The 14,520-nt window shown below is 48.2% G+C and overlaps 2 protein-coding genes across 2 annotated transcripts; one reads left to right on the forward strand and one right to left on the reverse strand.

The window, feature by feature from the left end:
* On the forward strand, window positions 1-2,236 carry LOC122475799 (olfactory receptor 10J4-like). The gene is given in 3 exon segments (XM_043567897.1): window positions 1-1,283; window positions 1,286-1,469; window positions 1,502-2,236. Coding segments are annotated over 3 exon segments (1,026 nt in total). The 5' UTR covers window positions 1-1,144; the 3' UTR covers window positions 2,205-2,236.
* Window positions 2,237-6,934: 4,698 nt separating this feature from the next.
* On the reverse strand, window positions 6,935-12,565 carry FCER1A (Fc fragment of IgE receptor Ia). The gene is made up of 5 exons (XM_043567984.1): window positions 12,435-12,565; window positions 11,806-11,826; window positions 10,520-10,774; window positions 8,767-9,024; window positions 6,935-7,326 (listed from the first exon to the last, which is right to left on the reverse strand). Exons 1-5 carry the CDS (start codon window positions 12,490-12,492, stop codon window positions 7,127-7,129), a joined length of 792 nt encoding a protein of 263 aa, XP_043423919.1. The 5' UTR covers window positions 12,493-12,565; the 3' UTR covers window positions 6,935-7,126.
* Between the last annotated feature and the right edge of the window lie 1,955 nt (window positions 12,566-14,520).

Here is a 14,520-nt window from a genome sequence, read left to right on the forward strand (position 1 = left end):
CTTGAGCTGCTCACATAATGTGGCTATTCTAAATAATGCTGCAGGAAACATAGGGGTGCATAAATCTTTTCGAGGTAGTGTTTTCATATCCTTTGGGTCAACACCATCAGCAAATTTTTTTACCATTCAGGGGGCTCGCTTGGAACTTGACTGAGGTTGATGCAATGAGGGACCTTGGTTGGGAGACCGTTGCAGTCTCTGCAGAGAATGACATTGTGCCCACAAGTTGGGTGTTGGTAGAAAGCGCAGGGAAGAGGGGACACAGAATACAGCATTTTGGGAAGGACTGTTTTCCGCATGGAAAAGGATGATGCTCAGCTTTCTGAATGGAAGTAACGGATAACCATGGTGGGTTCTGTCGGGAGTAGACATGGGTTGAAAGGCAAGACTAAACCTGCCGCTGTCCAGTCTCCAGTTCTGAGCTCACATGAGATGAGCCCATTTCTATCCCTGTCTCAACTTGAAATATGCAAAATTGAAGGGAAAAATAGAATATCTGGTCCTTCTCTGATTAGGTGAATTTTATCTCTGCTCTCACACTAGGAAAACCCAGCCCCTTCTTGAAAGGATCTCCTCGGATCTGTTCCATCCTGTTTTCTGCTCAAATTCAAGGAGATAAACCATACCCCTGCAGTGCCTTATCAAACCTTTTCCATGGCCTGAGAGGTTATGTGGTGTGGGGCTTTCAGGAGGACCAGCTCGTAGAAATGCTCCCTTTTCTAGTCTTTCATGATCGCAGGGGATTTTAGGCGCTGGGCTTGGTGAAGGGACTCTGAGAAGCAGAAATCATTACAGGACTCTTCTGAGCCATTCGGCAGTGACAGTGCCTTCTGACAGGTGTTGAAAGGATATCGGCCTCGGATACGTTCTGTCTTTTACCTCGGTTACTGCCCTCACTAGATCCTTCCCAGCAAATTCAAGAGTGTTTGAGGACCAACTTCTTCCCTGACCTGGACTCGCCTCTTCGATGTCTGGGCAAATTATTTCTACTGATCTCCTCTGTACTCGGCCTCTGCCTTCCCTCTGGGATCTGACTCTGCCGCCGATCTCAGGGTCCTGGGGTGGAGCCCAGGAAGAGGTGGATAGAGGTGATGACCGCAGCTGACACTGATGACCGTCGAGGTCCAGGGCATTTGCTCAGACGATGGACACACTTTTTACCCAAGGCCTTGGGTTAGCCTGTTCTCTTGTACAGTTGGCTCATCACCCCTGTCCTTTGCCCAGAACCACACCTCCCTCAGTGCCAACACCAAACTCTACTGCCGTGGTCGAGTTCCTCTTTGAAAGGAACTCGGGTGGCCGCACAGGCTGGTCTTTGCCGTCTTTCTGAGTTTGCACCTGCTGACTCTGTCCAGCAATATCATCATCATCGTGACTGTTGTTCGTCTGAACCATCACCTCCATACCCCCATGTACTTCTTCCTGATCATGCTGTCCCTCTCTGAGACCTGCTACACTGTGGCCATCATCTATGCTTTCCGGCCTCCTGAGTCCCCACCAGCCCATTTCTGTCCAGTCTCCTCAGTCCCCAACGAGCCATCTCCATCCCAGACTGTGCCACTCAGCTCTTCTTCTATCTCACCTTCGGCATCAACAACTGCTTCCTGCTCACGGCCACAGGGTATGACTGCTACGTGACCACCTGCAACCCCCTGTGGTATTCAGTCATCATGAGTAAAGAGGCCTGTGTCCAGTTAGAAAGTGGCTCCCTGGGAACTGGCCTGGGCGTGGCCACTGTCCAGGTAACATCTGTGTTTGGCCTGCCCTTCTGTGACGCCCTTGTCATCTTTCACTTCTTCTGTGACGTCAGGCCCCTGCTGAAGCTGGCCTGCGTGGACACCCCTGTCAACGAGATCGTGAACTTTGTCGTCAGCGTCTGTGTCCTGATTCTGCCCACGGGCCCGGTCTTCTTCTCCTATGTCCTCATCGTCTCCACCAGCCTCAAGATCCCCTCCGCCCGGGGCCGGAAGAAGGCCTTTGCCACCTGCACCTCCCGCCTCAGAGTGGTCATCGTCCACTATGGCTGTGCCTCCATCGCCTACCTCAAGCCCAAGTCCCAGAGTTCCCTGGGGCAGGACAGACTCATCTCTGTGACCTACACCGTCCTCACTCCCCTGCTGAGCCCTGTCGTGGACAGCCTGAGGAACAAGGAGGTCAAGGATGCCCTGCGCAGAGGCGTGGGGCAGAAGCCCCTTTCCTCCTAACAAGGACAGATTATTGGAAGGCTTTTAACTGATTTTGTTTAACGTGTATTAATTTTAATGCTGTTTCAAAAATGCCTTTAAATATGGGATCAAGAAGGATGCTGGGATGGCTCGGTCGGTTAAGAGTCTGACTTCAGCTCAGGTCGTGATCTCATGGCTCGCGGGTTCGAGCCCCGCTTCGGGCTCTGTGCTGACAGCTCGGAGCCTGGAGCCTGCTTCAGATTCTGTATCTGCCACTCTCTCTGACACTCCCACACTTGCACTGTCTCTCTCTTGTTCAAAAATAAATAAACATTAAAAAAATTTTTTTTTTTAAATTTTCCATTAAGCTCCTAAACCTGCAGAGGTTAATCTTGAGAAGTTTCTTCTTAGATGCTCCCAACTTAAAACCGGACTTAAAGCCAGCATTCCTGCCTGAGCATCACAGAAGGTGAACACGTGCGCTCTGGTGCAAGGCAGGGTCCTTTCTCCCTCATCCTTCTGTGCACTCTGGCCTTCTACGCCAAGGACTGAGCATACCCTGACTTCCAGACGCAGCTCCTGCAACGCCCAGAATCACCCCACGGGGTGACCCTGCATGGGCAAAATATCACTTGTGAGAGTGTCACGGGGTCTGCTGGTTATGAAGGGTGGGGCAAGGCAGTGGAAATGAACAAGTTCTCCAAGTCAAGTTAACCTGTCTGACTTTGCACAAAACACTAGCTAGCACATGAAATCAGCCTGCAGATCGAAGACACCTTTGCCTTCATGTCCAGATTTCTAAACATAATAGCACCAGTGCCTTGCTATGAGTATAGTCAAAATTATTTTCAAAATGTTTGGCTTAGTCATCCTGCTTAAATCCAGATAGAAAGCCATTAGGTAGAGGTCTGACAGCCGGGGTCTCACTCTCTTCTGTCACTTGTACTCAGTGAATGCTGTGCTACCCAACCTGGATTGCTTACCTTTGGGCCCCACACATCTGTTCCCCCAGCTGCTGGGAGGCTCTGAGGCAATAGAGGTCAGTTGAGTTGCTCTTCGGAAATTGCTGTTGGTGAAGAGCTACTTTCTCCAGAGTCTCACCTTCTGCCAGGGCAGACCGGCCGCAAAGACTTGCCTACTTCCGGCTGTAAAGACTGGCCCCCGTCCCTCCAACTAAGATGATTAAAAAGGGCCCTCCCGGCTCCAAGGCTCTCATCTGTGAGCCGGTTTGACATACATCACATTTCAGCTACTCCCCCTGCCAGGGTCCGCTGCCTTCACTCTCACACGGGTGTTGATGCCAAGGGCACTCTCTGGGAAACCTGTTACATTTCAATCGGTTTCAGAGTCTGTTTTCTTTTTCTTTCTTTCTTCCTTTTTTTTTTTTTAATGTTTATTTATTTTTGAGAGCGAGAGAGTATGAGCAGGGGAGGGGCAGGGAGAGAGGGAGACAACAGGATCCGAAGCAGGCTTCATGCTCTGAACTGTCAGTACAGAGCCTGACGCGGGGCTGGAACTCCTGAACTGCGAGGCCATGGCCTGAGCCGAAGCTGGACGCTCATCCGACTGAGCCATCCGGTTGTGCCCATCAGAATCTGTTTTCCGAGGATCCTAATCTGCAACAGTTTAGCATCCCATTTCTAGAACAGTCCTTGGCAAGCAGAGAGCCCAGATTTTTAGCCTTGATATATTCTAGTGAAGGCAGGAGGCCAATGGCTTCTATATTTTAATTAAAAAATAATTTCACCCTATTAATTGAACTATGACTTACTTGTGGCTCAATTTGGTTGGTTGGAAACTGGTGAAAAAAATTTAAATGTGAACTTTTCTCAGAATCCACAAGAAGTTATTCCTTTATCCTCAGCGATTTTCAGTTGCATGGCAGCCTTGAATCCCCCTTCAACTACCTTGCAGTGAGATTGCTGACCACTCTCGGTGATATTTTTAAAATTTCAAATACAGGAAAGGCTAAACGTGAGGATATATCATTCCAGTGTTCAGGAAGGGAAAGAGTGTGGATGCTCTAAGTGATATGGACAAGTCAACTTGCCTTTGATTCTGGGCACATTTTTAGGTAGAAGTTTTGGGACGGGGATGCCATGGAGATTGATGAAGCAGCAAATGGGATTTGGACTTGGTAAGTAACTGTCCAGAGCAGGGCCGACAGCTTAACATAGGAAGACAGCACTGCTCTCTGAGGTTGTCTAGGGACCCAGGCTGGCAGGTGCCTCTGGCCTTCTCAACATAAAGCTCCCATCTCTGGGTTCAAGGAGATGATCCTGTTGCCCTGCTTCCCATTTCGTGAGAAGAGAGAAGGAGCAGGCTCTGTCTTCAAGCACTCGGTTCCCCAGCATACTGACAAGGTGGGTCTTTTGTCTGAGTTTCCATGCTTGAGGTGACCAAGGGAATATGTCTTTCATTGGCCACCAGTAGGGAGTTAACTGACTTGATTTTCAAAAAACCAATCTCTATTGAGGATTCATGATTTGTGGCAGCCGATTTGGAATAGCAACTATGGGAGAGAAAATTTGCTCTATGAACTGGCTTCGACCAATTTGGTAAGAGACTGGAAGTAGCAGAGGAGGCCCTGAGAGTGAAGGGGGGTGGATTATTTCCATTTTAATCACCTGTAAGCTATACATGCTCCCTCTCTGGCATAGACAAAGTATTTTATGTATATGGAAATAAAAACATCCTTTTATTTTTTATTTTTTTTTAATGTTTTTATCTAGTTTTGAGAGAGATTGCATGAGCTGGGGGGGGGGGGGGGCGGGGAGAGAGAGAGAGAGAGAGACAGAGAGAGAGAGAGAGAGACAGAGAGAGACAGACAGACACAGAATCCGAAGCAGGCTCCAGGCTCCGAGCTGTCAGCACAGAGCTCAGCGCGGGGTTTCTCGTGAACTGTGAGATCATGACCTGGGCTGATGTTGGACACTTAACCGACCGAGCCACCTAGATGCCCCCCCAAACATTCTTTTAAATGCCATATTTTGGAGCTCCACTAAATATTTAAGCCCTAACTCTGTTCCACATTTCTTACGGAACAAGAGATGTATGAAGAAAAAGGAAATAGGAAGAAATGAATGGTAGACATGAGTCTCAGACAAACCTGAAATTCACATCCATGGAAGAGTACGGTGAAGACCACGTGTGGAGGATGAAGGAAACATTCACACTGAGAGCTTCCTGGGGATGCGTTCTGAGCCTTTGAGCCTGTGTAGTCACCACATGGGAAATAGGCTTCCGAGTAACGGAGGACAGAACGTCTGGGCTCAAGGGAGCTTAGAAGCCACCTAGTCCAAACCCCCTCTTTTTACAAAGAAGGAATGGAATCTTAGAGATGGGCAGGCGGCTTGCTCTAGTCACACAGCTAGTTCATGGCGGCTTGAACGTCCAGGTATGTGCTCTAAGCAGAGCTCTTGCAAGCTCGGGTGGGGATAAAAGGAGAGGTGAAGGTGAATTGTGACCCTCCAGAATCTAGAAGATGCCTCAGAAGATGTGTCTCAGGCTGATCAAGCCTGGACTTTCTATCCATGTGAAATATCCCTCAGCTCTTAACTCTGGGTCACTTGGCCTCAGATCCTCAGAGGAGTAAGTCACTTGCTCTTCCGTCTGATGTGTACGAAGCTGTGTGTAGGACACTGTGATGGAAGAAGTTGTTTGTGACGGTGGTGGCAAGACCATGGTCTCAAGGCTGTAGCCGAAAATGGATCTTCTGTCTTTCCTTAAAGGCAAGGGAAGTGTCTAGGACAATACCAAGGGTCTTCCCGTGGGGAATTTTCCTGTTTTTCCTCTTTCTGTTGCAGGAAACTCATAAGGCCTGTTGACATGAAGCCAAGTGACTAGGCTGTTCAGTGGGAATCTGGTCGTTTCTTACGTGTCTGAAATGATTTGGGGGAGAAAAGTAGAAGTGGTATTAAGGAGGTTCATCCCAGATACCTATATTTAGAAAAAGAAAAAAAAACCAAAAACACCAATAGTTCTCTCTGCTTCATGGTCCAAAAACATCTTTTGGAGAAAATGGGACTTGTCAATCTCATGGGTGTTTGTGAACCATCCCCCCACCCCCACCAGATTCACTTCCTCCTGATGTTAGTAATTGTTCTAAAATACAGTGAAGTTAACAGGTGCTCTGATCTCTCGTTGACTGTTGTGAGCTCACGGTTAATAGTGCTAATATACGTTGCCTCTCTTCCCTAACGCCTCCTCCTGGCACCCAGGATAAGTGTGTCCGCGGCAAAGGTGGTGTGGGGGCGGGAGAGCGAATGTTGGGTCTTTGCCTGAGATCTTTCTCAGTCCTGGGCTGTTTTTCAGAGCTGAGAGTCCCGGTGATTCGTATTTGCTGGAATTTCTCCAAGTTCAGGTGCTATAAGAGGGTTTTCACAACTTTGGGAGATAGCAGAGAGAGAAGCAATCCCAGGGAAATCTTAGACTGAGCCTCATCCCCAGGGTCCTAAGGCTCAGGATTGCCCCAGCTTCAGGGCAATCCAAGAGCTAGAAGCTCAAAAAGGGTAAGTCGAAGTGGGAGCAGAAAAGTGAGTGATCTCACCGGCATGCTCCCAGGTCCTCACAGGCCTGGTCCAGATTTACGATAGTCGGGAGAAAGCCTTCCTAATCTGGGACTTTATGGTTCTTGCCTCTAGAAACAAAAAAAGAAACTAGCAAGCCTCAAATACTTAGATGCACCGTGTTACCTGGTTTCATACCCCTTTTATTCAAGTTGGACTTCTCTCTTACAGACGCTAATAAATGAATATATTCATTCTTGCGTTTAAGTGATGTTTATTGAGCCCTTGCTGTTACATGCCATGTAACCAGTTTCAACTGGTTTAATGAAGCAGGTCTGTAAAGCCTTGCGTCCAGACGCTCCTGTGTGCGTTGCGAGCTGTGTTTGACCACGGAGAAGCAATAGCTGATGCCAGAAAGAGGTTGCCGTTGCAAATGTTTCCCAAGCAGCAACATCAGTTCTTTTTGGGGTCTGGCTTGGGACGTGGGTCCATAAGGTTCCTGCTCCTCCTGGTCGTCTTAATCTTCAAGAGCAGGGTCAGCTGCTGCTGGGTCGAGATAAACAGCCCCGTGTCCGCAGCAAACAGAAGCACCACCAACGATGGGATCACAAATTGTAGCCAGTAGTATTTGCTTTGGTGCTCCGGAGGGGAATCTGGATGCAACAGGAAACATACGTCATATGAGGAATCGAAAAATGGGGCTCAGGGCTTCATCCTCCCTGAGAGAGGAACCGGGAACGGTCCTCTGTCTTCCAGCGCTAGCATGATATGCTGGCTGGGACCCGAGGGCAACACTCATGGACTTGGGTTCCTCTGCCTGTGCTTCCTGGAGCCCCAGGACTCCTGAGACCTTCCCTGAAGCCGCAGCCTGTAGCTCCTCTAGCCAGTGTGCCCAGTGGGGAAGGTCATAGGAAAGGCAATCTCTTTATTGGGGCTCACAGGTGCAGTGGCCCACGTCTGACTTGAGGGTGGAAAGGAGATGGCGAGTCTGGGGAGGGTGGAGGTTCATCAGTGCCTCATTTCTGAATCGTTCATCATTTACCGCGTGCCCGTTGGGGGAAATGAAGACACTGGGCCAGAGCCTCTTTAAGCTGCCTTCCAGTTTCCCTCTCTTGTTATTCTGGTTACAAGATACTGATTTTTGTGATGATCCTAGAATTATAGAGCTCCAGAATATTACAGCCAGAAATCCTGTAGAGATCACCTAGACCCGTGGCTCTCAGCACTGGCCGCACAAGACCGTTACCTGAAAGGGCTTTTAAAAATACTGATGCTCAGTCCTCCAAACCAATTAAATCAGAATCTCAAGAGATGAGATGCAAACGTCGGTATTTTTAAAGTTCCTCAAGGGACATCTAGACCAAGCCCTTTATTTTACAGATAAGGATACCAGAAGGCCAATGACAATTAAATAGCACTTAGGTCTCAGGCTGGTTAACAGAATATTGACATTAAAGCTCAATTCTGGCTTCTGGTCCCATGCTTTTTTAGGCATTAGTATGAGCCACGTCTGCCGAGCAAAAGGTCTAATTTCCTCCTTGCAGGGCAGGTAGTCCAAAGGCTCCCTCTCTTTTTAGAGTTTGGAAAGAGCATCTTCATATTTGGCCCTAGTGGCAGTGCACCTGCCGGGGTCTCCTCATGAGGCTCTGTCTCCTCACCACCCAGTCACACAGCCCACTGGTGTGTGGGTCTCCGTCCCCAGCCCTCCTCCCCAAGCGTGGCGTCTTCAAGCTCTACACCACCTGCATTCCTCCAACACTGAGCCTCCCTTTCAATTTGATAGCTAGAAGTGTTCTCCCCCGGAGCCACAGAGGACTCTGGGATTGAACCATTGATCATGATCCGTTATGCTTGGGTGGTGCTTATTAACAGGCTAGACATCCGTTTCACAAATATCCCCTCATTTAGTCTTCATGCACATTCCACCAGAGACTGAGAGATGTGCTGCCCACCCCGGGCCTCCTCCCTGCAGGCCTGTGGGCTAGACAAGGTGCCCCGGCTGTCCCGTTCTGCATGCTGCAGCCACTTCAGGCTCGGGTGTCCTCCCTCTCCCTTCCCCTGCCGTGGGCAACCCTCCTTCTTTACCATCTCACCTTTTCTCACAACGATGTTGAGGAAGTTAGAGGTGTGATTTTTCTTCGAAATCCAGCCCGTGCAGTAGTAGGTGCCGCTGTCTGTTTCTGTGGCGTTGTTAATGGTGATGTTGTAGTTGTCGTACCAGAACTGGAGGAACTTGCCATTCCTGTAGTAGGTCACTCTTTTGACATTCAAATTCCTCCAACTGTGGCACCTGATGAGGAAGGACTCACCCTCCAGCACCACCTCAGTAGAGGCCTGAAGGAGCAGCCACTCTGAAGAACGGTCGTTACGTTATTTAACGGCAAATGGATGGAAAGACACAGAGGGACAGAAAAAATAGGAGCGGTCATGCAGAGTCTGCGTCAGGAACCACGTTTTATCATTAACCCGTTTCTTGGCTCATAAGGGCAAGAAAAAGGAAAAACAAAATCACGCTTCGAGTCTGTCCTCTATACCGATGAATCCTCTCGCCTCCTGAAAAGGGAGTCTGGGGCCATGAAACCACTCGGACATCTCTGCTGAGCCTGTCCACGGAAGGCTCGAATGCCAGTATTCCCTACAGCTCTGTAGACGCCGGTTCTGGTCACTACGGGGTAATAAGACTATTCTGTCCAGGGAGTCCTCGCCTAGGGGCAGGTCTCTTTCATCCTCCCGTCTCTTAGGGGCTCCCTGGTTCTACCGTCAATCATAGTTGGCTCTGAAAGTTCCTCAGCACATGCATGCCAATGTTAATTATGTGTGTAGTTACTCACTTAATATCCTCTTCCTCATTTGGCTCCATACTGCAGGAGGCCAGGGACCATGTCTGATCCTTACATTATATCCCCAGTGCCTAACACAATTACTTCAGAGTTGGTAGGTACTCAACGAATACTTGTTAACGAGGAGTCTGTAAAGTATAAGAGTTGGGTCGTATGGCTAATGTCACCGTGAGAATTGAAAGGCATTCACTGAGGGAGAATTTGGAACAAAGATCTGGCTAGGCTGTGCAGGGCACAGTTCATTTAGTAGGGATCCTTAAGGATTTTCTAGAATCCACTCCAAGGAAATAAAGTAGCTATCCCCTGCTGCTTTCGTTGGTGCCTGGAATATGCATAGGGATGTCACCACACCTCTTTTCACTCAAGAGAAAGACATAAAGTAGGCTTATCCTTTAAAGTATGTTTGCATTAAAAAATGTAAAGCCAAATATATCCATGACCTAGCCATTTAAATGAAGTCATTCTTTGGTTCATCCAGCATTTACTAACTAGCCCGCATGTGCCTGAACGTGCTGTCCTAGTGGTTGGCAATAGCAGTCGTGAAATTGGGGCAAACATAACATTTGTTCTTTAGTAAAAGTGGAAGTCGTGAGGGATCTACGTGGATGTCTTTCAAAACTAAGAGAGCAACCTGATATCCAGGTCGTGGCTCGTGGAAACGGTTGACCAAATTTGACCTTTTGATCCCATCTCAGATGTTCAGCTCCTTGCAGTGTTCACGTATCCAACATGCCGTGTGAGCATATCGTATACATCTGCCCCACGCAGGAAAAGAGGGGTGAGGTAGACTGGAAGGATCCCACTGGGAGATGGGAGATGGCCAGGACCCCGAAAGGAGGTGGGGCCACGCAGGAGTAGTAGTGGAAGGAGACAGGCAGGTCTTGAGACAGAGACCCTGAGTCCCACCCCAGTGCACCAAGCCCCAGAATAACTTGATCTCTCCCCATCTCCGGACGGGCCATTCCTCACATGGGGGACTCTATCTTTCCATAGTCCTGGAACTTACCACTGAAGACTTTTAAGGACACAGGTTTACTCAGCATGGATCCTTTGTTCTGACACGTGTATTCCCCACTATCGCGGGTTTGGGCTTTCACGATGTCCAAAGTTAAAGTTGTCACTCTCAACTTGGTCTTGTTGTGGAACCACACAGTAGAGTTGAGTTCAAGAGAATTGTTCTCTTTACATGTAAGAGTCACCCTGTCTTCTTTCAATATGGTAGTCCACGGTGGATTCAAGGACACTGTAGGTTCCCGGGTGCCTTTGAGAAGATCAAATTGTGGGAAGAGATATAGAGGGAGTGAAAAGGGCTCCAAAGTACAGATATGGCAATAGTCAGACAGTGGTCAGTCTACCCTTGCACGGCCACTAATAAGAAACAGGAAGGAGGAAACAATATTGGGGCCCCAGGGAGTCCCAAACTAGGGGGAAAGACGGGACACGAGTGCAACATAGGGTGACCACTTCAGTCCTCCTGATTTCCATGCCAGTATCTGTCAGCAAGGACTACAGCCTCTGGTCAGGCAGAGACGACATCTATCCTGTTCAGCCCTAGCTCAGCACAATGGCTGCTACAGAGGACATGTTCATTAAATATTTGCTGAGTGGATGAACGTGTGAATAATGGATGAATAAATGTGTTAGACTAGCTGAAACAGTCTCTCCCAGTTCTAAATTTTTATGACTATTTAACTGTGAGTGGATATGGAGTGAAAAATCCACATCAATTCTGGAAGGAAGTGAGAAGCACCGAGAGAATCGGTCTTGATAGGTTTTCCGGAACAAAGAGATGTGGTACAAATTTGACCAAAGCCTGGGAAGTGGCCAGTGGCGATGAGGTACAGAAACAGAACTGGACTTGGACCCCAGGGGATTCTGTTAGAAGCTGGCCCTTGGTCAGCTGTGCGACCCCCAGCAAGCACTTACTCAGGCAAAGCCCTCAGTTATAAAATGGCGGCAATACTAACCATGATGATGATGCAAGCATTGAATGAGGTTGTGTGGCAGTGCCTGGGCAGGGGTGGGGCAGGCTGGGCAGGGGTGGGGCATTTAGATGTTCCGCTGACATGGTTGTTGGCATAGAAAGAGGTGGGGTGCCCCGAGACAATGAGGTGGTATGTGAGCAGGTGTTGAAGGGGGAAAGAAGGCAGGCGGGGAGGGAGTGGGGCTCAGGTTGGTCAGGGAGGGACAGATGCCTAATCATTAGAAAGCAGAGGTGGTGGGGTGATGGGAAACAGTGTAGGGGGGAGTGTGCCAGCCATGGTGAGACTGACGGAGCAAGGACTCACTCACCTGCTGACATGCCATCTGGATCTGCAAAAGTTCAAAGAGGATAAGTTAGTGTCTCTGCCCAGTCTTCTGGGACTCCCGAGGATGGGGATCTGGGGGTGGTGATGAGGTCTACATCCTCGGAGTTTGTTTGTTTGTTTATTTGAGAGAGAGAGAGAGAGAGAGAGAATAAGCAGGCTCCATGCTGTCAGCGTAGACCCCAACGCAGGGCTCGATCCCATGAACCGTGAGATCATGACCTGAGCAGAAATCAAGAGTTGGACGCTTAACCGACTGAGCCACCTAGGCGCCCCCAACATCCATAGAGTTTTAAGGGGTCAGGCATCTTCTCAGGAATCTGACCCAGGGAGAGAAAGAACTTCTCTCTTCCCTCTGCCCTCCCCCCCTTGCCCTCTGGGAGATGCCAGAATGACTACAAGAACAGGCTTGCTCTGGCTGGCTCCCCCTTAGGTCCTGCTCAGCCCAATTTGCTCTGCTCCAAGCTTGTGTCCACTACAGAGTCCCCGGGAGATGCCCTGCGGTTTGCACAGAGCCCAGAAAAGTTCACCACGAAAACTGCCAACGTTCCTACCCCGGCCGCTACCCAGACCCACGTCGGCCCCTCCAGGAGGGGCCACCGAGCCTCTACTTACAGAGGAGGAGCAGCGGTGCTGTCCACAGCAGAGCAAGGCCTCCCAGGAAAACCGGCATCGCCTCCCTGGCTCCCAAATGCCGACTCGACGGGAGAGACCTAACGCCTTAAAATAGACTTAAAGCCAGAAAGGAGAAGGAAGTGTTTTCTGTATCATATCTGGTTAACTCATCAGCTGCGCCTGGGTTTGCTTTCTTCTCTGGAGATAATATTCAGAGTAGCACCTAATTGGGCAATTTCATATTTGCCTCCTAGCACACTCCCTTACCGGGGCCAGAAATTGCTGACATTCGGTCGTGGTTCTCTGGAGCCACCATCACTCTTGTTACCTAATTTCCTGCTGGTCCACGAGCCCGCCAGTCCTTCCGTTTTCATCCGATTCCCTGAGGATCCACTCTCTGAGCAGCCAAACTGGGGCTGTTTTCAGAGACGCCTCTTCTACTGGGTCTTGATGGGGCTCACAACACAGGATGACAGATGTGAGACCATAGCTTCCAGGGTCTGTTCTAGAATTTATTTTCTTTTCCGGCGTGTATCCATTTTTATGTTTCTAATCTTCCAGCATGACCACCCTTTCCCCTGTCAGCCCATACCAGCTCTCTTCCCCCCGGACCCCTTCGACCAATTACTCTGTGTTTTAGCTCTAGGCCAGAGACGCTCGCCTTCTCGCAGGATTTGGTATTGTTGACGAATGCTGGAGATGATAGCTCCACAAATGTCTGTCGTCTTTGACATTCACAGGGTGAATTTTATTTTATTTTACTTTATTTTATTTTATTCTATTTTACTCTATTTTATTCTATTTATTTTATTTTATTTTGTTTTATTTTATTTTATTTTATTTTACTCTATTTTATTCTATTTATTTTATTCTATTTTACTCTATTTTATTCTATTTATTTTATTTTATTTTTTAATTTTATTTTACCTTATTTTATTTTATTTTATATTTTATTTTATATTTTATTTACATGCAGAATTTATTCTATTAGGTCCTTGCCGAAACTCTGAAGCAGGCAGGAGAGTATGAAGTTATCTTGGCCCACCTTGCTAACTTTCTGTCCCACCATGCTTTTCCTTACAGACTGTTGGAGGAAGTCTCCCGAATCAACCATAAAGATCCTCCGCAGGCAGACCTAACCAAAACGTCTAGCTTCTGTGGCATTAGAGAATTTGGGGCTACTAAGATTGATACGTAGAAATTTCCAGATAAGGGAGGCTGGTGACTGGTTTTAGGCCATGTGGTGGTTTAGTGACAGATCTTTAAAGAAAACAGCAAGTCATTTTGAAAAAGGGCAGATTGTTTGGGTTTAAAGATCTGAATTCAAATACTCCTAGTATTTGTCATTAAGGTTTACCTATAATATAGGGACAATAACGGCCTCAAGGTCACAGCTTTATTGTGAGGTGTAATAAGCTGATAAACACGTGAAGTACATCACCCAGTGTCTAGTATGTAGAAGAGGCTCCATAAGTAGGTCTTCTCCTTCTTTAGTACCATTATTAAAGACTTTTAAAGGGAGCCGGGGTAGCTTAGTCCGTTAAGCATCCGACTTCAGCTCAGGTCATGATCTCACAGCTCGTGGGTTCGAACCCCTCGTTGGGCTCTGTGCTGACAGCTCAGAGCCTGGAGCCTCCATTGGATGATTCTGTGTTGCCTTCTCTCTTTGTTCCTCCTCTGCTCGCGCTCTCTCTCCCTCTCAAAAATAAATAAATATTTTAAAAAAAAATTTTTTTTTTTCAACGTTTATTTATTTTTGGGACAGAGAGAGACAGAGTATGAACAGGGGAGGGGCAGAGAGAGAGGGAGACACAGAATGGGAAACAGGCTCCAGGCTCCGAGCCACCAACCCAGAGCCTGACGCGGGGCTCGAACTCACGGGCCGCGAGATCGTGACCTGGCTGAAGTCGGACGCTTAACCGACTGCGCCACCCAGGCGCCCCTAAAAAAATTTTTTAAAGACTTTTAAGAGAAACCTGCATTTCAACTGGACTAAGGCAAATGGCCACCCTCCTTTGTTTGATTGGTGGCATAGTTTATTTACATAAAGCAAGCTCATTCATCTTCATAATCATGATGAAGTGAG

This window comes from Prionailurus bengalensis, chromosome E4 (genome assembly GCF_016509475.1).
Source record: "Prionailurus bengalensis isolate Pbe53 chromosome E4, Fcat_Pben_1.1_paternal_pri, whole genome shotgun sequence".
Classification (NCBI taxonomy): Eukaryota; Metazoa; Chordata; class Mammalia; order Carnivora; family Felidae; genus Prionailurus; species Prionailurus bengalensis.